This window comes from Neoarius graeffei, chromosome 20 (assembly GCF_027579695.1).
Source record: "Neoarius graeffei isolate fNeoGra1 chromosome 20, fNeoGra1.pri, whole genome shotgun sequence".
Lineage (NCBI taxonomy): Eukaryota > Metazoa > Chordata > Actinopteri > Siluriformes > Ariidae > Neoarius > Neoarius graeffei.
In genome coordinates this window covers 48,293,538-48,316,189 of record NC_083588.1, presented here as the reverse complement: position 1 = coordinate 48,316,189, position 22,652 = coordinate 48,293,538, and the positions used below count along the sequence as shown (strand labels likewise).

General features: G+C 43.9%; 1 protein-coding gene across 1 annotated transcript; it reads right to left on the bottom strand.

Annotated features, from left to right (window-relative positions):
* Positions 1 to 3,514: 3,514 nt before the first annotated feature.
* Positions 3,515 to 22,256, bottom strand: LOC132868732 (chymotrypsinogen A-like). The gene is made up of 7 exons (XM_060901854.1): positions 22,133 to 22,256; positions 15,164 to 15,317; positions 10,830 to 10,850; positions 5,884 to 6,046; positions 4,751 to 5,025; positions 4,109 to 4,248; positions 3,515 to 4,011 (listed from the first exon to the last, which is right to left on the bottom strand). The coding sequence occupies exons 2-7, from the start codon at positions 15,222 to 15,224 to the stop codon at positions 3,727 to 3,729; spliced, it is 945 nt and encodes a 314-aa protein (XP_060757837.1). The 5' UTR covers positions 15,225 to 15,317; positions 22,133 to 22,256; the 3' UTR covers positions 3,515 to 3,726.
* Between the last annotated feature and the right edge of the window lie 396 nt (positions 22,257 to 22,652).

Genomic DNA, 22,652 nt, shown 5'->3' with positions numbered 1-22,652 from the left:
TATCCCTTCGTTAAATCCAGTGTCGAATAAAAATGAGCAGTGCCTAATCGATTGAGCAACTCATCAATGCGAGGCATCAGGTATGCGTCAAATTTAGACACCGCGTTGACTTTCCTATAGTCCACACAGAACCGGACCGACCCATCGGTCTTGGGGACCAGGACCACTGGGCTGCTCCAGTCACTGTGGGACTCCTCGATTATACCCATTTCGAGCATGGCTTCAAGTTCATCCCAGACCACCTTTTTTTTGTGTTCGGGCAGAAGGTAAGGGCAGCTGCGCACTACCACCCCTGGGGGCATCTCAATGTGGTGTTCTATGAGGTGAGTGTGGCTGGGCAGGGGTGAAAACACGTCGGAAAATTCTTTCTGCAACTGGGCTACCTCCGTGAGCTGGGTCGGGGAGAGGTGGTCTCCACAGGGGACCGGAGTGGTGGGTGATGTTAATTTTCTTTTTTGAACCTCCGTGCCCAGCTCCGCCTTCTCCGCAATTACTGACACCAACGCCACGGGGACCTCCTCATTCCAATGTTTTAATAGATTGAGGTGGTAAATTTGCAACGCCCCACCCCTGTTTGTTCGCCTCACCTCATAGTCGACGTCCCCAACTCACCGTATGACCTCGAAGGGCCCCTGCCACTTGGTGACCAATTTGGAGCTTGACGTGGGGAGTAATATGAGTACTTTGTCTCCCAGTGTGAACTCCCTAAGGCACGTGCCCCAGTCGTGCAGTCAGACTTGACGTTCTTGCACCTGCCGCAAATTCTCCTGGGTTAAGTGCATGAGTGTGTGGAGTTTGGCATGCAGGTCAAGAACATATTGAATTTTGTTCTTACTAGATGAAGGTCCCTCCTCCCAATTTTCACATAACACATCCAAAATGCCATGTGGCTTACGCCCATATAATAATTAAAACGGTGAAAAACCTGTGGAGGCTTGCAGGACCTCTCGTACTGCAAATAACAGGTGCTTGAGCCACTTATCCCAATTATGTGCATCTTCGCTTATGAACTTCCGAATTATATTTTTGAGAGTTCAATTAAACCATTCTACTAAGCCATCCGTTTGTGGATGATACACGCTGGTGCGGATAGGCTTAATCCCCAGTAACTCATACAGCTCATGTAGTGTGCGTGACATGAATGTAGTGCCTTGGTCTGTCAGGATTTCTTTCAGAATCCCGACCCAGGAGATAAAGCGGAAGAGTGCTTCTGTAATACTGCATGCTGAGATGAGAGGGAGAGGGAGAGAGAGAAGAGAGAGGAGAAGAGGAGACACACCTTCCTGCCATCAGAACTGCCGCCATGTGGTCCTCTGCCAGCTTGATAGCTTGGTCCAGCGACGCCGGGCGATGACACTGGACCCACTCCATGGTTCCTTCCGGAAGTCATGTGATGAATTGTTCCAGTGTCACCAGGTCAATCACTCCCTCGGCATTGCGGTTGTCTGCCCTCAGCCACCACCGGCAGGCGTCCCGGAGTTGTTGCCCGAACGCGAATGGTCAGCCGACCTCCTCCAAATACAGCGATTGGAAGCACTGCCGTTGTTGCTCCGGGGAGCGGCTGAAACACTGGAGGATGGCTCATTGGAGGTCCGCATACATGATCCAGCTGTCGGTGGGGAGCTGCAGCGCGGCCAGTTGCGCCTCGCCCGTCAGCAGGGGAGGAGGCGCGCCACACGCTGGACGACCGGCCAACCCCATGCCTCTGCTGCTTGCTCAAAGAGTGCGAGGAAGGTTTCCAGATCGTCGTGCGGACCCATATTCGTGAGGGTGAGATGGGGAAGGTCCGCTCTGGTGGCGGTCGTGGGCCCTGCCGACATGAGCAGGTGCCAGAATGCCTGACAGTCTTCCTGTTGGGCCAGCACCAAGGCTTCGAACCGTTGTTCTTGCTCCTTCCGGAGGGCGACAAGCGCTTGGTGCTGGTTCTGCTGGGCTGTGGCGAGGGCATGGATCAAGTCCTTGAACAGCGAGGACTCCATGGGGCTGTTCCCTTCTGCACTCTCCCGGGGTTCAGCACCACTGTAGAAAGACCCTGATGTGGGTGGAGCACAGAAGCATGGCAGGCGGTTATTTGAGACTTAATTATTTTTTTTGTTGCTGCTTTTCAGCACACAACTCAGACTCTCTCTCACAGATGCACACAGGCTACTAGCAAGCCCTCGGCACCGACCTCCCCTTCTCACTCTCCTTTTATAGGGTGCGGTCACGGGAGGAGACACACAAACACACGTTAATTGACAACAGGTGTATTGACACGACCACTCACCTTCCCTGACTCCACCCTCCATTCATAGACTGACGCTCGGCCACGCCCCTGCTGCCACAACCGGCTTGGAGGAATTTTAGCCCATTCCTCCGTATAGAACAGCTTCAACTCTGGGATGTTGGTGGGTTTCCTCACATGAACTGCTCACTTCAGGTCCTTCCACAACATTTCGATTGGATTAAGGTCAGGACTTTGACTTGGCCATTCCAAAACATTAACTTTATTCTTCTTTAACCAGTCTTTGGTAGAACGACTTGTGTGCTTAGGGCTGTTGTCTTGCTGCATGACCCACGTTCTCTTGAGATTCAGTTCATGGACAGATGTCATGACATTTTCCTTTAGAATTCACTGGTATAATTCAGAATTCATTGTTCCAGCAATGATGGCAAGCCGTCCTGGCCCAGATTCAGCAAAACAGGCCCAAACCATGATACTACCACCACCATGTTTCACAGATGGGATAAGGTTCTTATGCTGGAATGCAGTCTTTTCCTTTCTCCAAACATAATGCTTCTCATTTAAACCAAAAAGTTCTATTTTGGTCTCATCTGTCCACAAAACATTTTTCCAATAGCCTTCTGGCTTGTCCACATGATCTTTAGCAAACTGCAGACGAGCAGCAATGTTCTTTATAGAGAGCAGTGGCTTTCTCCTTGCAACCCTGCCATGCACACCACTGTTGTTCAGTGTTCTCCTGATGGTGGACTCATGAACATTAACATTAGCCAATGTGAGAGAGGCCTTCAGTTGCTGAGATGTTATCCTGGGGTCCTTTGTGACCTCACTGACTATTACACACCTTGCTCTTGGAGTGATCTTTGTTGGTCGACCACTCCTGGGGAGGGTACAATGGTCTTGAATTTCCTCCATTTGTACACAATCTGTCTGACTGTGGATTGGTGGAGTCCAAACTCTTTAGAGATGGTTTTGTAACCTTTTCCAGCCTGATGAGCATCAACAACGCTTTTTCTGAGGTTCTCAGAAATCTCCTTTGTCTGTGCCATGATACACTTCCACAACCATGTGTTGTGAAGATCAGACTTTGATAGATCCCTGTTCTTTAAATAAAACAGGGTGCCCACTAACACCTGATTGTCATCCCATTGATTGAAAACACCTGACTCTAATTTCACCTTCAAATTAACTGCTAATTCTAGAGGTTCACATACTTTTGCCACTCACAGATATGTAATATTGGATCATTTTCCTCAATAAATAAATGACCAAGTACAATATTTTTTGTCTCATTTGTTTAATTGGATTCTCTTTATTTACTTTTAGGACTTGTGTGAAAATCTGATGTTGTTTTAGGTCATATTTATGCAGAAATGTAGAAAATTCTAAAGGGTTCACAAACTTTCAAGCACCACTGTAAGTATGTATCTTCTGGAAGACATAGATCATAGACTTATAATTTTACCTTACTCCTTTCATTTGTACTTTGTTTAATTTGACTATAATCATTGGAAGATAGAGAGGGAGAGAAGGAAGGGGATTATGGAGAAAGAAAGGATCAGGTTTCTTGAAAGGAAGTGATTGGGGGAGCCACGACTGCAGGTTGATGTAACAAATCCCGGTTGATTGCTGTCGATCTGACGGTTGATCCAGTCTTGGTACTGAGTCACTCTGACGTACACATCAGGAACAACAGCTGAAGCGCACTCGTTGGCCTTGACAAAGCTCACAATCCCAGCCTGAACCCAGGTTCCATTGCACTTGACCACCAGTGGACCTCCAGAATCACCCTGCATGGACAACACGCTGTTATCTACATGTCTGCTTTTCCACCACATAGCATTGTACCATGTCCCAAATTAATATGGCAGGTTTTAGATTTCTTACCTGGCATGCGCCTTTTCCTCCCTCAGCAGCACAAATCATATTTTCTGTGATAATATCAGATCCATATTTTTTTGCACAGTCACTGTGATTGACAACCGACACCTGTACCTCCTGCAGGGTTTTAGGGGAGGGCATGGTCACTGTGAACACACATGATTGAGTTTTACCAGCATGCTTTTGCATAAAGCAAAAAGCTCAAAAATCACTGCTCAGTAACACTGCTCAAAAATCCAGCTTGGTCTGACCATCTACCAGCAACAAAAACACAGGCCAAGCCAATCAAATTGTATATCCTCTATATCCTCTTTCCCTGGCTGATAAGTATTTTCTAGCTTCTTTATTACATGAGTAATTTAACTAATAAATGTTTGAGTTTTTCTAATTGCCTCAGTGTTGTGTTACAGTATGTTCTTGAACTTTTCTGTGATGCATTTGTAGCAGTAGTTCAGAAACAGGTAAAGATGGTGGACTGGTTTGAATTGTTTGGGCTGGTCAAACAAAACTGGATTTTTCAGCAGTGAAAGATATTCCAAAACAAAGAATGAGTAATTTCTTTCCAGATTTTATTTTCAAATAAACTTGATACATTGAAATAAACTAATTAAACATGCAGCCTGCTTTGTGTGACTATGTGTCACTCACCACCAAAACGAATGTTACCCCATCCTGTGACCCAGGCTTTTGTACCCTTAAGAAAAAGGCTGTTGCTTGCTGCAAGGCACACCGGCATGACATAATTATTGAAGGTTACTGAAGAGGAGAGCTGGACGAGTGCAATATCATTGTTCAGTTTGGTACTGTTATAGTTTTCGTGGTTGATAATCTTAAGAACAGTTTTTTTCTGCATATTCGGGTTCGTGCCCTCCAGGCTCTCCATTCCTAGAAAGATTGTGATGTCACGTGCAGTAATACTGGAACTAAAAGGAAGAGACATTGAGACCAAGTTATTTATACATTTTATTTCCTAATTTGTCACTCCTCATCCCTTATTTCCTAATGTTTTATATTTAGAACAAACAGTAATAACCTGCTGACAGTAAAGTATGGGATACGGTTGTGGTCAGAAGTTTGCATACAGTGACATGAATGTCATCTTGGATATGACTGTTATGGCAATCTTTGGGCTTTCAATAATTTCTTTGAATTGTTTTTTTTCTGTGGCAGAATGTACAGCATACATCTTCAATTAAAAAAAATACTAGAATTTGGTGCACAAGTTTTAATTTTCTTTGGATTTTCTGAAATCAACACATGGGTCAAAATTGTACATACAGGGTCAAAAATTACATACAGCACACCTAATATTTGGGTAAAATATCTCGTCGCAAGAATCACCTTCCCCAAACATTTTTGTTTACTATGAACAAGCCTCTGGCAGAATTCTGGTTGGATATTTCACAAGACATTTTGGAAGTTTCAGCTCCTCTGAATTAATCATCTAAGTGAGCGTATGTAAATGTTTGACCCTGTATGTATAATTTTGACCCGTGTGTTGATTTCAGAAAATCCAAAGAAAATTAAAACTTGTGCACTAAATTCTAGTGGGGTTTTTTTAATTAAAGATGTGTGCTGTACATTCTGCCACAGAAAAAGAACAGTTCAAATAAATTACTGAAAGCCCAAATATTGCCATGACATTCATATCCAAGATGACATTCATGTCACTGTATGCAAACTTCTGACCACAACTGTATCTTATGTGTTGTACTCTATGAAAACGCATATTCTTAATGTGTGGTTATTTTAGACTTTCTCAAGCATAACTCCTTATATACCTTTCGAAACAGTGAGCAGCTGATAAGACCCAGTTCTTATTGATCAGGCTGCCACCACAGAAATGGCGGCCACTCGCCTGAACGCTAGCTTGCCAAGGCCAAGCACCGGCAGGAGCATCGTCACCACCCACAATCTTGGTGTTCAGTGGAGGTCGACCACACACTGGTAGAAAAGAGGGAGGTTTTGAATAATACAGTCTGTGACAAATGGGATAATGTGATAACAGGATAAATACAGTGCTCAGCATAAATGAGTGCACCCCCTTTGAAAAGTAACATTTTAAACAATATCTCAATGAACACGAACAATTTCCAAAATGTTGACGAGACAAAGTTTAATATAACATCTGTTTAACTTATAACGTGAAAGTAAGGTTAATAATGTAACTTACATTACACATTTTTTCAGTTTTACTCAAATTAGGGTGGTGCAAAAATGAGTACACCCCACAACAAAAACTACTCCATCTAGTACTTTGTATGGCCTCCATGATTTTTAATGACAGCACCAAGTCTTCTAGGCATGGAATGAACAAGTTGGCAACATTTTGCAACATCAATCTTTTCCCATTTTTCAACAATGACCTCTTTTAGTGACTGGATGCTGGATGGAGAGTGATGCTCAACTTGTCTCTTCAGAATTCCCCAAAGAAAGTAATTTCTTTACACCACAAAGGTAAAGGCTACAAGAAGCTCAGCAAAGCTTTAAAATGTCGCCAACTTGTTCATTCCATGCCTAGAAGACTTGGTGCTGTCATTAAAAATCATGGAGGCCATACAAAGTACTAGATGGAGTAGTTTTTGTTGTGGGGTGTACTCATTTTTGCACCACCCTAATTTGAGTAAAACTGAAAAAATGTGTAATGTAAGTTACATTATTAACCTTACTTTCACGTTATAAGTTAAACAGATGTTATATTAAACTTTGTCTCGTCAACATTTTGGAAATTGTTTTTGTTCATTGAAATATTGTTTAAAATGTTACTTTTCAAAGGGGGTGTACTCATTTAGAATCAGAATCAGACAAAACTTTATTTATCCCCGAAGGGCAATTAGAAGGGCGAAGAGCGGTACATTAAAATAAGAGCAAGAGAATAAAATCACAAAAAGAATAAAATCACAAAAGTGGGTGGGCAAAAAAACAAACAAACAACGTATTATGTACAATGTACAATGGCAGGCCTGCTGCCAGTAACAAAGTAAAAAAATAAATAAAAAAGCAGCAGATAAAATATGGCAAATAAATAAAATGAAGCGTGAATAAAATTAAAGTGACAATATGATTAGAGTGACATTGTAGTTAAAGTGACAAGGTGATATTGTAATATTGCACATCAGGACATGTTGCACTAGAGTATTGTACAGAAGACTTAAGTTATTGTAACTGTCTTAGACTTCTTAGAGTTCAGGAGGAGAATAACACTTGGAACAAAGGTTGCTCTCCTCCTCTGTGTCTTACAGACCGGACAGCGGAACCTGCGACCAGATAGCAGCTGCTCAAATGCCGGGAACAAAGCATGAGTCGAGTCCTTAAGAATTCAATGAGCTGGGGGCATCGTGGCTCAGGTGGATAAGGCACCATACCATAAATTCGGGGACCTGGGTTCGATTCCGACCCGAGGTCGTTTCCCAATCCCTCTCCTGCTCATTTCCTGTCTCTACACTGTCCTATCCAATAAAGGTGGAAAAAGCCCAAAAAAATCGTAAAAAAAAGAATTCAATGAGCCAGGCTGCTAGCCTGCTGCTCGTACACAGTATTCAGGTGGCGAGCAGGAAGTCCAATAATCTTAGAACACACCTTGACAATGTTATGCAGGCGGTTCCTATCCTGTACAGTAATGGAGTAATACCAGCAGCATATAGAAAAAGCTAAAACACTTTCAATGAATGTATAATAGAATGTCAGCAAGATGTTCTGACTGACAAAAAAAAGAGTTCAATTTCTTTAGTAGGTACATCCTCTGGTGGCACTTCCTCAGGATCCGTTCTGTGTTGGAAGAGAACCTCAGTTGGCAGTCCAGAATGGTTCCCAGGTATTTATATTCCTCAACTGTCTCGACCGGAAAACCGTGGACCATAGTGGTGACAGCCGCCGCCAGTTCCCTTTGGCTGCTGGAGAAGGTCACCACCATCTCCTTAGTTTTGCTAACATTCAACTCCAGACAGGAAGAGTCACAAAATTCTACGAACTGCTGAAGAGCGGGTCCATGATGGAGGGAGGGGCCGGACAGGAGGGACAGGAGAACTGTGTCGTCAGCAAACTTAACCAGGTGACAGTTGGGGTACGTTGATCTGCACTCATCAGTGTACAGAATGAAGAACAGCAGAGAAAGCACACAGCCTTGTGGGGAGCCAGTGGAGGTGGTGAGGAGATCAGACAGGTTATTGTTAATCCAGACATGCTGGGTTCGGTTGGTTAGAAAGTCCAGGATCCAGAGGATGAGCTGGCTGCTCATGTTGAAGTTCCGGTGGAGTCTCTCTGCCAGAATATGTGGTTGCAGGGTATTAAAGGCCAAGGAGAAATCTGCAAACAGGAGTCTGGCGGAGGTATTGGGAAGCTCCAGGTGTCTGTGGATAGTGTCGATGATGAAGGCTTTGGCATCGTCGACACCTTTATGGCTTTGATATGCAAATTGGAGCGGATCAAGTTGTGAATTGATCAGAGTGAGAATGTATTGCCTGACAAGCCTCTCCATAGCCTTCATCACCTGGGAAGAGAGGGCCACTGGGCACAGATCGTTCAGGGCCATGGAGGGGCGGGCTTCTCTTGGGAATGGGGACAATTGTTGAGTGTTTCCAACATTTGGGGACAGTTCCTGTGCTGATGGAGGTCTGAAACAGTTTCTGGAAAACACTCCCTAACTGGTCCGCACAGTATCTAAGGACCCGGCCACTGACGTTATCAGCTCCAGGTGCACTGTTAGCCTTAGACCTCTTAAGGGCCCTCACTACGTCAGTGGTGGGGAAAGAGATACAAGGGTCATCAGGTATGAGGTTGGATCTGATGTCCTCTAACTGGGTGGAGTTGTTGATCTCAAATCTGGAGAAGAAGGAATTAAGGTAATTGGGGAGATATGCTGGTGTACTGCCAGGGATGTTAACAGAGTTGTTACTGATAGGAAGGTTAACAGCTGCCATTCTCTTCAGGCCCTGCCAAGCTGAGCGGAGGTTTCCATGAGAAAACTTTTCTTCCACTTTATTCTTGTAGTTCAGCTTGGCAATCTTAATAGCCCTCTTGACCTCTTTATTAACCTCCTTTTTCTCCATCTCTGACCCAGAGAAGAAGATCCGTTTCTTCTTATTGATAATGGTTTTTAGCTCCTTGGTGACCCAGGGTTTATTGTTAGGGAAGATGGTAACAGTCTTGGAGGGTATAATGTTTTCCTCACAGAAGTTGATGTATGATGAGACGACATCCACCTGTTCGTTTATGTCATCAGAAGAGGAAAGGAGGTTAGTCCAGTTAGTAGACTCGAAGCAACCCTGGAGGATTGCTATACTCTTGTTAGTCCACTGCTTGATGGTCCTGGTAACCTTCTTAATTTTCCTGATGACTGGGATATAGGCAGGAGCGAGCAGGATGGTGAGGTGATCAGCAGAGCTGAGGGGAGGAAGAGTGACAGCTCTGTAGGCATCCGGGACAGAACCATAGCATCTATCAAGTGTCTTTCCCAGACGAGTGGAGCAATGGATGTATTGTTCAAAGCCTTTCAAAGATTTTCCAGGATTGCAGTGATTAAAATCTCCAAGAATTAATTTGGGGGAATCAGGGGATAAATGTTCAAATTTGTCCAGGGAGCTTTTAATGAGGTCAGTTGCTGAAGTGGAGTTAGCTTTGGGGTGTATGTAAACCAGGACGAAAAAGAGTTGAGGGAACTCTCTGGGAAGGTAAAAGGGATGAAGAGACAGAGCCAGGAGCTCAATGTCTGGAGTGCTCAGCTTCTCTCTGAAGTGGACAGTGGAGCACCACCGGGGGTTGATATAGAAACACACACCACCACCATGTTGTTTACCGGTGACGTCACTGTCACGGTCGAGCCTGATGGGGGTGCCAAATCCATCGATGTACAGCGCTTTGTTGTCATCGCCATGGTTGAGTATGTAATCCTTATTGTCTCCGAGGGTGAAGCAGCGATCGAATAAACCAACATGTGTAAAGCTACAAGCATGTAAATAATTACGGAAAAATACATTCCAACAGTGTAATAAAACAAACAAACAAAAAACACAAACAAAACACAATAGAAAAAATAAAAATAAGAAAACCGCTCAGCGCTCCGACCGGTCGACCGCAAGAGCAGTGACCCGGATTTACGCTGAGCACTGTAAATCCACATATTAAGACAACGTGAAAATAAATGAGTTGAGGGGTTAAATCACAAAGCAAAAATAAGTGAATTCTAAGAACACTGTATATGAAAAATATACATACAATTGTTCATCACAATACATTTTTACATATGAAAATGAATAAAGTGTGGGGGATTTGTGTGTGGGGGGTCACATTTCAAAGCACATTTCACATTTTTGTGTTGAAAAAAATCACGTGAAAATAAAAACACACTGAAAATATGGAAATATGAAGTGAATAATGATTATTAACATACAAAGTTCATACTTTGAATAATTATTAACATACAAAGTGTGACTTTTCTGTCAGGGTAAAGTTGTCTATAGTTTATTTTAGAGTGAATTAAAGGCTGATGTTAAAATCTGGTGAAAGAGGGTGTTGCAATCAGCGAACACTTGCTGTGAGATTAAATCATTTTTTTAGCCCTCCTCTGGGTCTCTTATCTACCAGAGAGAAAGCAAAAGAAAGCAGCTCACTTGGGTTCACTCAGATACCATGTCACTGCAAACCTGTTAGTTAACAATCCAGTAAATTTATGTACTCTTTGTTTTCAAAACAAAGCACTATTGTAATGTTGTTTGAATCAAGAACTTACCATCCAGCTGGCCAAGTGAGCCTAATGGAAAAGAAAGAGAGAAACGCAATGCTTTATACAACATCAACAATGTCAGAAAGCTTTTCCACTGTATTTTTGATTTCTAAACACAGCATAAGACAACATGCAGATTATAATTTTTTTAAAAATCCACAGAAACGTGTATTACAAGATATGTTTAAGATTGAGGATATTATTGCTTCAACCAAAACACTGAAATATCTGATAAGAATTGTGAACAAGCCTTTTCATAATACTAATACTACAACAACAACAAAACCCTTAACACCAGATTAACAATGCTTTTTTTTTTTTTTTAATCCAGCGTCATTAACAACTGCTTAGGATAGTTTGTGCAATACAGAGGTGGGGTACACCCTGGCCAGGTCACCAATCTATTGCATGGCTCAAATAATTATTTATTACTGTGATTTTAACAAATTACAATTTGATTTAAATTGTATAACCAATTACTTGCATAATATTTTTGGTTTGTAGATTAAAAACTAATTATATAAAGAGGATAAGAGAGAATAAGCAGGAATGCAGAGAATAACAATTATAAAGAGTGCAAAATACATAAATTCACCATGGGCACAGTGACTAAACATATTCTGCATATCTCAGCAGGACTAAGGCAAACTGAAAAGAGGAAAGAAGCTCCAGATCAGTTCAAATGTCTGAAATGTCTGGAAGTTTTCCTTCAGTCGCGACCTTCCTGTCTGAAGTGTATTTTAAAGGTATTAGACTGCAAAAATGACATCTTCACAAATGAATATATCAATTCTGGTTTGATTTATCTAATATTCTTTATTACAAGATTACAATTAAGCAAATAACCAGTGGACAGGGTGAGGAGCTTCAAATAACTTGGTGTCCAGCTCACTGAGGACCTCTCATGGACAAACCATTGAGACAATCTTACAGTGAAGGCACGGCAGTGCCTATATTACTATGGCCTCGTGGCCAGGTTCAGGCTCTCCCCACAAGTGCTCAGGATGCTTTAGATGGCCACCATCGAGAGCCTTCTGGCTGGTAACATCACGGTATGGTTTGGCAATGCCACCAGAGCAGGACCGCAAAGCGCTATCCAGGGAGGTACACTCAGCTGAGAGAGCCACAAAGCACTGTTTCCCTGCCCTGCAAGATATTTAGGCACAGCAGTGCAGAACCAGGGCAAAGAAGATAGTTAAGAACCTCAGTCACCCGGACCAGGGCCTGTTCTCAGTGCTGAGGTCAGGCAAAAGGTACTGTAGCCTGAGAACCAAAACCAAGAGGCTCAGGAGGAGCTTCTTCCCTCAGGCAGTTCGGGTGCCAAATGAGGATTCATCTCAAGGGCTGTACCCCCAAATCACCTCAAACATCCAGGAAAGAGTAAACACATACTCTTCATATACCAACATATCTTGTCCATATGTTTATACTCCTTTATTATTCATCTATATTATTTATCTGTGTATATTATATTTCTATACACTCTCAGAAAACAAAGTACTTTATTGTACCTTTAGGGGTACAACAGTTTGCCACTGAGGCAGTACCTTTTAAGGTACTGTGGCAGCGGGGGCGTGGTCAAGCATCGGTCTGTGAATGGAGGGTGGAGTCAGGGAAGGTAAGTGGCAGAATCACTGCACCTGACGGGAATTAACCCGTGTTTGTGTGTCTTCTTCAGTGACCGCACCCTATAAGAGGAGAGGGAGAGCAGAGGAAGGGAGCTCTCTCCCCAACCAGAATGCTTGTGTGTGTGTGTGTGTGTGTGTGTGTGTGTGTGTGTGTGTGTGTGTGTGTGTGTGTGTGCGTGCGTGCGTGCGCATGTGACTGGGAGAGTGTAGAGTAAAGAGCTGAAAAGCTAAAATAAAAAGAGTTTAAGAACTCAGTTCTGGCCTGCCGTGCTTCTGTGCTCCACCCACCTTCAACGATTCTTACAGTGGTGCTGAAACCTGGGACGGAGTACAGAAGAGAACAGCCCCATGGAGTCCTCCCCCTTCAAGGACCTGGTCCATGCCCTCGCCACGGCCCAACAGAGCCAGCACCAGGCGCTGATCGCCCTCCGGAAGGAGCAGGAACAATGGTTCGAAGACCTGGTGCTGGTGCAGCAGGAAGATCGCCAGGCGTTCCGGGGTCCACCATCACCACCGCCGCAGACCCTCCCCACCTCACCCTAATGAAGATGGGTCCGCAGGACGACCTTGAAGCCTTCCTTGCTCTTTTTGAGCAGGCAGCAGAGGCGTGGGGTTGGCTGGTGGAACAGCGCATGGCGCGCCTCCTCCCCCTGCTAACTGGCGAGGCACAGCTGGCCGAGCTACAGCTCCCCGCCAACAGCCGGCTGGTCTACACTGACCTCCGCAGGGCCATCCTCCAATGCGTGGGGCGCACCCCAGAGCAGCAATGGCAGCGCTTCTGCGCGCTGCGCCTGGAAGAGGTCAGCCAGCTGTTTGTGTTTGGCCAGCAACTCCGGGACACCTGCCGGCAGTGGCTGAGGGCCGACAACCGCGACACCGAGGGAATCATCGATCTGGTGGTGCTGGAACAATTCATCGCCCGACTTCCGGAAGGAACAGCAGAATGGGTCCAGTGCCATCACCCAGTGTCGCTGGATCAGGCCATTGTGCTGGCGGAGGACCATATGGCGGCTGTTCCGACAGCAGGACAGCGTGTCTCCCCTTCTCCCCTCCTCTCTCTCTCTCTCTCTCTCTCTCTCCTTCTGTTCCTCGTCCTCGCCCCATTCCCCCACCGCGGAGGCGGGGGCCAGCTCCACCCCAGCCGGCCCGCCACACCCGCGGTACCCTACCGTTTCCTACTTCCGTGTCTGTGTCTTCCCCCCTCAGGTGAGTGAGCTCTGAAACACCGGTGCAGAGGGAGAGCCTGGGCCAGTTTGCCTGGGAAGGTATTGTGTGTGCACGGGGATGTTCACAACTACCCTTTAGTGTTGGTCCACATTCTCTTTCGAGGGGGAAAATTGAGTAAAGGTGGCGGTTAATCCTCGCCTTACCCACTCTATAATTTTGGGGACTGATTGTGCAGCCACCCTTACAGACTGCCCGAACACAAAAAAGGTGGTTCGGGAAGAACTTGAGGCCATGCTCGAAATGGGCATCGTTGAGGAGTCCCACAGTGACTGGAGCAGCCCAGTGGTCTTGGCTCCCAAGGCCGACGGGTCAGTCCAGTTCTGTATGGACTATAGAAAAGTCAACATGGTGTCTAAATTCGATGCGTACCCAATGCTTCGTATTGACGAGTTGCTCGATCGACTAGGCACGGCTCGTTTTTATTCGACACTGGATTTGACAAAGGGATATTGGCAGATCCCCTTGACTCCGCTATCCCAAGAGAAAACGGCCTTTTCCACACCGTTCGGCTTACACCAGTTCGTCACACTTCCGTTTGGGCTGTTTAGGGCACCCGCAACATTCCAGCGGCTTATAAATAGGGTCCTCCGCCCCCACGCCACCTACGCGGCTGCATACTTGGACGACATCATTATTTATAGTAATGACTGGCTGCGGCACTTAAGCCACCTAAGGGCCGTCCTTAGGTCGCTGAGGTGAGCGGGTCTCACAGCCAACCCAAAGAAGTGTGCAATTGGGCGGGTGGAAGTACGGTATCTGAGCTTCCACTTGGGCAATGGGCAGGTGCATCCCCAAATCAATAAGACAGCAGTGATTGCGGCCTGCCCGAGGCCCAAGACCAAAAAGAGGGTGAGACAGTTCCTGGGGCTGGCTACTATCGTAGGTTTATTCCTAATTATTCGGACGTCACCAGCCCGCTGACTGATCTCACTAAAAAGGGGGCACCAGATCTGGTCCAGTGGACAGAGCAATGATACAATAAAGTTCTACATTTCACCTCCGACCATTGCCCATGACCTTTAATGACATTTTACAAGTTCATTCTGATCCCTAATTTAAAAAATATTAAAGAAGAATGTTGATTATTCTTGGATTTATTTTAATTATATTTTATGGGGAAAAAATAGCATCAAGAAGTATGTGATATTTTCTTGTTTAAACAACATAAAGTGATTTCCAAGTAACTGCTTGGTAAAAGTGTCTGTCATGTGAGTGTTACATTGAGACAAATATTTTAATTCTAACACCATCAAAATAAATGATTTTTGGTTTTATTACGCATGCAAAGTTATCACTGTTTTGTTAGATAAAGCCTCATTTGTATAAATAAATGTACATTTTTAAAATAAAGTTTAAAAAACTTGTAAGAATCTCAACAAACGAGTAATTGTAATGTTTGCGATTTTAAAAATGTACCCTATTCACCTGTAGGGTCTTGCCTTAGTTGTAATATGTTGCACATATCAGTGCTTCCTTGACACGTACCTGTAGCACTAAGGAGTTGAGCGCATACAACACACACAACTTTCCACAAATTATTCTCCATGATCTTGTGTCTCCTTTTCTTTCAGGTAGTCTTCTAATTCCTGATGTCATGTGTCTTTAAATGCAATAGAACTTTCTTCCTTGTTGACTCTTACTAGAAGACAAAGCATGCAGAAACTGTAAACTCCCCATTCCTGTGTTACCTGTTACAACCCCGATTCCAAAAAAGTTGGGACAAAGTACAAATTGTAAATAAAAACGGAATACAATGATGTGGAAGTTTCAAAATTCCATATTTTATTCAGAATAGAACATAGATGACATATCAAATGTTTAAACTCAGAAAATGTATCATTTAAAGAGAAAAATTAGGTGATTTTTAAATTTCATGACAACAATACATCTCAAAGTTGGGACAAGGCCATGTTTACCACTGTGAGACATCCCCTTTTCTCTTTACAACAGTCTGTAAACATCTGGGGACTGAGGAGACAAGTTGCTCAAGTTTAGGGATAGGAATGTTAACCCATTCTTGTCTAATGTAGGATTCTAGTTGTTCAACTGTCTTAGGTCTTTTTTGTCGTATCTTCCGTTTTATGATGCGCCAAATGTTTTCTATGGGTGAAAGATCTGGACTGCAGCCTGGCCAGTTCAGTACCCGGACCCTTCTTCTACGCAGCCATGATGCTGTAATTGATGCAGTATGTAGTTTGGCATTGTCATGTTGGAAAATGCAAGGTCTTCCCTGAAAGAGATGTCGTCTGGATGGGAGCATATGTTGCTCTAGAACCTGGATATACCTTTCAGCATTGATGGTGTCTTTCCAGATGTGTAAGCTGCCCATGCTACACGCACTAATGCAACCCCATACCATCAGAGATACAGGCTTCTGAACTGAGTGCTGATAACAACTTGGGTCGTCCTTCTCCTCTTTAGTCCGAATGACACGGCGTCCCTGATTTCCATAAAGAACTTCAAATTTTGATTCGTCTGACCACAGAAAAGTTTTCCACTTTGCCACAGTCCATTTTAAATGAGCCTTGGCCCAGAGAAGACGTCTGCGCTTCTGGATCATGTTTAGATACGGCTTCTTCTTTGAACTATAGAGTTTTAGCTGGCAACGGCGGATGGCATGGTGAATTGTGTTCACAGATAATGTTCTCTGGAAATATTCCTGAGCCCATTTTGTGATTTCCAATACAGAAGCATGCCTGTATGTGATGCAGTGCCGTCTAAGGGCCCGAAGATCACGGGCACACAGTATGGTTTTCCGGCCTTGACCCTACGCACAGAGATTCTTCCAGATTCTCTGAATCTTTTGATGATATTATGCACTGTAGATGATGATATGTTCAAACTCTTTGCAATTTTACACTGTCAAACTCCTTTCTGATATTGCTCCACTATTTGTCGGCACAGAATTAGGGGGATTGGTGATCCTCTTCCCATCTTTACTTCTGAGAGACGCTGCCACTCCAAGATGCTCTTTTTATACCCAGTCATGTTAATGACCTATTGCCAGTTGACCTAATGAGTTGCAATTTGGTCCTCCAGCTGTTCCTTTTTTGTACCTTTAACTTTTCCAGCCTCTTATTGCCCCTGTCCCAACTTTTTTGAGATGTGTTGCTGTCATGAAATTTCAAATGAGCCAATATTTGGCATGACATTTCAAAATGTCTCACTTTCGACATTTGATATGTTGTCTATGTTCTATTGTGAATACAATATCAGTTTTTGAGATTTGTAAATTATTGCATTCCGTTTTTATTTACAATTTGTACTTTGTCCCAACTTTTTTGGAATCGGGGTTGTATACACCTGCCCATAACATAAGCAGCAACATACCAACAAAACAATCTGACGTATTTTCCCTGAATGGGAGCACTTCCTTAAGTGTCTGAATTCACTTTTTAGGTTGAAATTACTTCATTGGCCGGTCAGATTTGTGAATGACAGACAGTGTGGAAGTACATCTTTGACTTCTGTACTTGCTTATTGAAGCTTCTTAGTGTGTCTAGATCTCTAGAAAAAATATTGTACGTATTTTCACTGGGCTGTGCAACAAATATTTCCTGTCTACAATCTAATTCTCATGATTTAATCATGCTCATGTAAAGGTTTTTATTTTTATTTTATTTATTTATTTGTTTGGGGGTGGCACGGTGGTGTAGTGGTTAGCACTGTCGCCTCACAGCAAGAAGGTCCGGGTTCGAGCCCCGTGGCCGGCGAGGGCCTTTCTGTGTGGAGTTTGCATGTTCTCCCCGTGTCCGCGTGGGTTTCCTCTGGGTGCTCCGGTTTCCCCCACAGTCCAAAGACATGCAGGTTAGGTTAACTGGTGACTCTAAATTGACCGTAGGTGTGAATGTGAGTGTGAATGGTTGTCTGTGTCTATGTGTCAGCCCTGTGATGACCTGGCGACTTGTCCAGGGTGTACCCCGCCTTTCGCCCGTAGTCAGCTGGGATAGGCTCCAGCTTGCCTGCAACCCTGTAGAACAGGATAAAGCGGCTAGAGATAATGAGATGAGATGAGATTTATTTGTTTGTTTATTTATTTTTGCCAAAGGCCCCTTCTTTATTGTTGCTCAGAGAGAGGGATAGATTGAGTCATGGCTCAGGATCAGGATATCTATAAAGCTACGGAGTTAAATATAGTTCGGAATGAAATTTCTTCCTTATTTATTTTTAATCCACCACACTAGTTCTTTGAAACAAAAAGAGCATCACTGAATTTTTTTCAAGTGAGTTCACTCATACCAACGAATTAACAAAAGAGCAAGTTAACACGACTTCAGTTTTATTCTTACTGTCCAATATCATAAGCCATGGCCTAATGGTTAGAGAAGCAGCTTTGGAACTAAAAAGTTGCCGGATTGGTTCCTTGAACAAGTAGGACTGGCTCTTGAGCAAAGCACATAACACGCAACTGCTCATCAGGCTACTCTGGGCATGTTGTACGTCACTCTGGATAATGTGGTATGTGGTACATCACATCTACTAAATGCCTGTAATGTAATCTCATCTCATCTCATTATCTCTAGCCGCTTTATCCTGTTCTACAGGGTTGCAGGCAAGCTGGAGCCTATCCCAGCTGACTACGGGCGAAAGGCGGGGTACACCCTGGACAAGTCGCCAGGTCATCACAGGGCTGACACATAGACACAGACAACCATTCACACTCACATTCACACCTACGGTCAATTTAGAGCCACCAGTTAACCTAACCTGCATGTCTTTGGACTGTGGGGGAAACCGGAGTACCCGGAGGAAACCCACGCGGACACAGGGAGAACATGCAAACTCCACACAGAAAGGCCCTCACCGGCCACGGGGCTCGAACCCGGACCTTCTTGCTGTGAGGCGACAGCGCTAACCACTACACCACCGTGCCGCCCGCCTGTAATGTAATGTATTTAGAAATGGCAAGTTTTGCATTTTAGGTGAACTGTTAATGTTCTGCAGAATGGCTTAATTTATAATAAGCAGTATGTCATCTGTAACTTCCATCCATCCATTATTTGTAGCCACTTGATCCTGTCCTACAGGGTTGCAGGCAAGCTGGAGCCTATCCCAGCTGACTACGGGCGAAAGGCGGGGTACACCCTGGACAAGTCACCAGGTCATCACAGGGCTGACACATAGAGACAAACAACCATTCACACTCACATTCACACCTACGGTCAATTTAGAGTCACCAATTAGTCTAACCTGCATGTCTTTGGACTGTGGAAGAAACCGGAGCACCTGGAGGAAACCCACACGGACATGGGGAGAACATGCAAACTCCACACAGAAAGGCCCTCGTCGGCCAATGGGCTCGAACCCAGAACCTTCTTGCTGTGAGGTGACAGTGCTAATCACTACACCACCGTGCCGCTGTCATCTGTAACTTATTACTGCATATATCATTTAATGCCATGGACATCTTTTGAGCAACTGGAAACGTAGTTGAAAATTAAAGTTAGCAGTTAGATAGTTGAACAAATTCAGATTTTCTAATCTCTTGTGTATGTAAACAAAGTTAGGTTAAAGTCTGATTTACTTTCATTTTAGCTTTGAGCAAAATTGGATCTATTTTAACCCACATATTCCTCCAAGAAAAGTTAGAATAGTCTCAATACTTTACAGTACGGGGCGGCACGGTGGTGTAGTGGTTAGCGCTGTCACCTCACAGCAAGAAGGTCCGGGTTCGAGCCCCGTGGCCGGCAAGGGCCTTTCTGTGAGGAGTTTGCATGTTCTCCCTGTGTCTGCGTGGGTTTCCTCCGGGTGCTCCGGTTTCCCCCACAGTCCAAAGACATACAGGTTAGGTTAACTGGTGACTCTAAATTGACCGTAGGTGTGAATGTGAGTGTGAATGGTTGTCTGTGTCTATGTGTCAGCCCTGTGATGACCTGGCGACTTGTCCAGGGTGTACCCTGCCTTTCGCCCGTAGTCAGCTGGGATAGGCTCCAGCTTGTCTGCGACCCTGTAGGACAGGATAAAGCGGCTAGAGATAATGAGATGAGATGAGACTTTACAGTACGCATGCATGCTGAGAACTTCCAACAAATTCACAATGTCACATATTATGATGCTGTATTTGCAATAAATACCACTGTCATACAGGCATCTTTAGATTAACATGGGGCGGCCTTGGGCTGAAGTACCCTTGAGCAAGGTATCTAACCCGTGACTGCTCCCTGGGTGCTATAGTATGGCTGCCCATTGCTCTGGGTGTGTGTGCGTGTGTGTGTTGACTGTTTCAGATGGGTTAAATGCAGAGAATGAATCTCACTGTGCTTGAAGTGGTTTCCCCCACAGTCCAAAGACATGCAGGTTAGGCTAATTGGTGGCTCTAAATTGACCGTAGGTGTGAATGTGAGTGTGAATGGTTGTCTGTGTCTATGTGTCAGCCCTGCGATGACCTGGTGACTTGGCCAGGGTGTACCCCACCTCTCACCCATAGTCAGCTGGGATAGGCTCCAGCTTGCCTGCGACCCCATAGAACAGGATAAGCGGCTACAGATAATGGATGGATGGATGTGCTTGAAGTGTGCATGTGACAAATAAAGGTTTCTTCTTCTTCTTTCTTCTTCTTCATCTTTACCTGCAATCTTCCATTTTAATTCTTGCCAGGTTGGTACTTCTGAATCACAAGGCACTTTGGACATCTAAATAATACTGTAGGGCACATACTGGGGACAGGGAACACTCCACAGGTTTGCCTTCATGGAATGCTGTGGAGTCACTTAGTTAACAAAATTGGCTAATATGACAGGTAGAAACTCCAACTTGACCCATCAGGTCACCCCAAAGTCATTTGACCCTCAATGCATGCAAGGTGAGCTTTATCACCGAAGTTTGCAGTTCTCTCACTCTCTTTTTACTGAAATGAGCAAAAATACAATTCGAGAGACACCCATTTCCATTTTGCCTCTTGTGTAGGTTCATCAGGGGCTCGAAGGACCTTAGGGGACTCCAGCACAAGGGGGAGATCCCATGTCAGGCTCTTGGGGAATCATGGCATATGAAAACACCTCACCTCATTCATGAAAGTCTTAATAGTTTATAAGCCTTTAGAAAAATGCAGTCCATGAGGCTGTGATGCTCCATGATGGCCAACACAGACACATTTAATGTTGATGGGGATGTGTCACTGTTTAGCATTCTCCAGAGAAAGTTTAGTCTTGTGGGAATCAGAGAGTGCACCAGGTCCAGTCAATGAGGTGCATACAATGTGTGGAACAGTTTTCATGTGAGAGTCTACAGGGACCATGTACAGGAGTGTTCAGAGTTGTTTCCTGGTCTGGTAACTCGCAATCCTCAGTTCACACGCTGTCCTGAGGGGCCAAACCCACTGGCTGAGTGCTATCCATCAAGCCTCCTAGAAGGGTATCCAGTTCTACTCGGGAGAACCCCAAGCTGACTTGGCATCAGCGAAAAAGTCCAAGTGCACTTTGTCAAACTTGTCACAGCAGTGCTCAACAGCAGGAATTTTTAATGTAGTCATAACAATATTGTTTGTTTACATGGAAATTAAGTGAACAAAATATCACAGATTTGGAATTAAAGAGCAGGAATTTCATTTCATGCAACTCTGGCCAAAATACTGACTTTTTAACCTGCTCCTCTTTGGGATAAATGTTTATTTAAATGCAGACTTATTTCAAACTTATTTGAAAATCAGTCTGCAACTTAAAATATACATGGAAGGAAGTTCTTTTATTAGTTTATATGTATTAGTTCTTTCTGCATTAGCTGCCACAGCTCATGTCTGCAGGCACTGGCAGAATATTCACAACAACTATTCCCATATGTGGTTTTATCACCGCCCCTGACTGAAATCACTTTAACCGACAGCCGCAGTCTATCTGAATACCGGTCTGAAGGTTGCGCATGCGCAGTGTTACTGGTACGGAACTCGCAAAGCTTGAATACAGCTTTCATGTTTGGATCCACTGAAAGTATCATTTATCCCAAATCACAATGTGGCAATACAACCACACAACTCTTTTTATTTTGTGTTAAATGAGAGATAAAGTAATGTCCAGTTGTTTCAGTGTAAAGCGACTGGTGTTCATGATGTTTACTATTTAACGAATTTGAGCTCGCTTTACTTTCGGAATCCTTAATAATAATAATAATAATAATAATAATAATAATAAATGCGGCTATTGAAAAAAATTATGGTCCGACAAAGGGCAAGGCAAGGCAAGTTTATTTATATAGCGCATTTCATACACAGTGGCAGTTCAATGTGCTTTACAGAGGTAAAGGCAAAACAGTAAACAATAGAAAATAAAATTACATAAAATAAAGGGGGAAGAAGAGAGAAAAAAAATAAGAAGAATTAAACAATAGTAGAAATAAAATTATAAAATGAAGTAAAAGTTCAGTAAAAAACAGCAGAATAAAGGTTAAGTAAAGTTTTAAACATGCAAAGACTGTAAAAGTTAAGTAAAGTTTAAAACATGTAAAGATAATGACATTTACCAGTTAGCAGAAAGCATCTGAGAACAACTTGGTCTTTAATCTAGATGTGAAGCTGCCAACAGCAGGAGCATTTTTGATGTCCTCTGGGAGTTGGTTCCATAGCTGTACTGCATAGTAGCTAAAAGCTGCTTCACCACACTTTGTTTTAACAACAGGTTTTACCAGTAAATTTTGCTGCTGCGATCTGGTAGATCTGATTGGGTTAGGCCGCTGCAACATATCAGAGAGGTAATTGGGCCCTGTACCATTTAGAGATTTGTACACCAGCAGCAATGCTTTAAAGTCAATTCTGTAGCTTACTGGAAGCCAGTGAAGGGACTTTAGAATTGGAGCAATGTGCTCTGTTCTTTTTGTTCATGTGAGAACCCTAGCCGCTGCATTTTGAATCACCTGAAGTCGTTTGATGGTCTTTATTGGCAGGCCTGTGAAAAGGCCATTGCAGTAGTCAACCCTACTAGAGATAAAGCGGGGTCACGGGCACCCCAGGACCCTCCCCTAGCTACACCCCTGTAATAATAAT

What these genes read in the sequence shown, in the direction of transcription:
- LOC132868732 (XM_060901854.1), bottom strand. Translation starts at nt 15,224, where the DNA reads ATGGAGAATAATTTGTGGAAAGTTGTGTGTGTTGTATGCGCTCAACTC. An exon ending in GGGTAACATTCGTTTTGGTG is followed by an intron (nt 4,249 to 4,750) that starts GTGAGTGACACA and finishes GTGTGTTCACAG; the next exon opens with TGACCATGCCCTCCCCTAAA. An exon ending in GAGGAAAAGGCGCATGCCAG is followed by an intron (nt 4,012 to 4,108) that starts GTAAGAAATCTA and finishes TTGTCCATGCAG; the next exon opens with GGTGATTCTGGAGGTCCACT.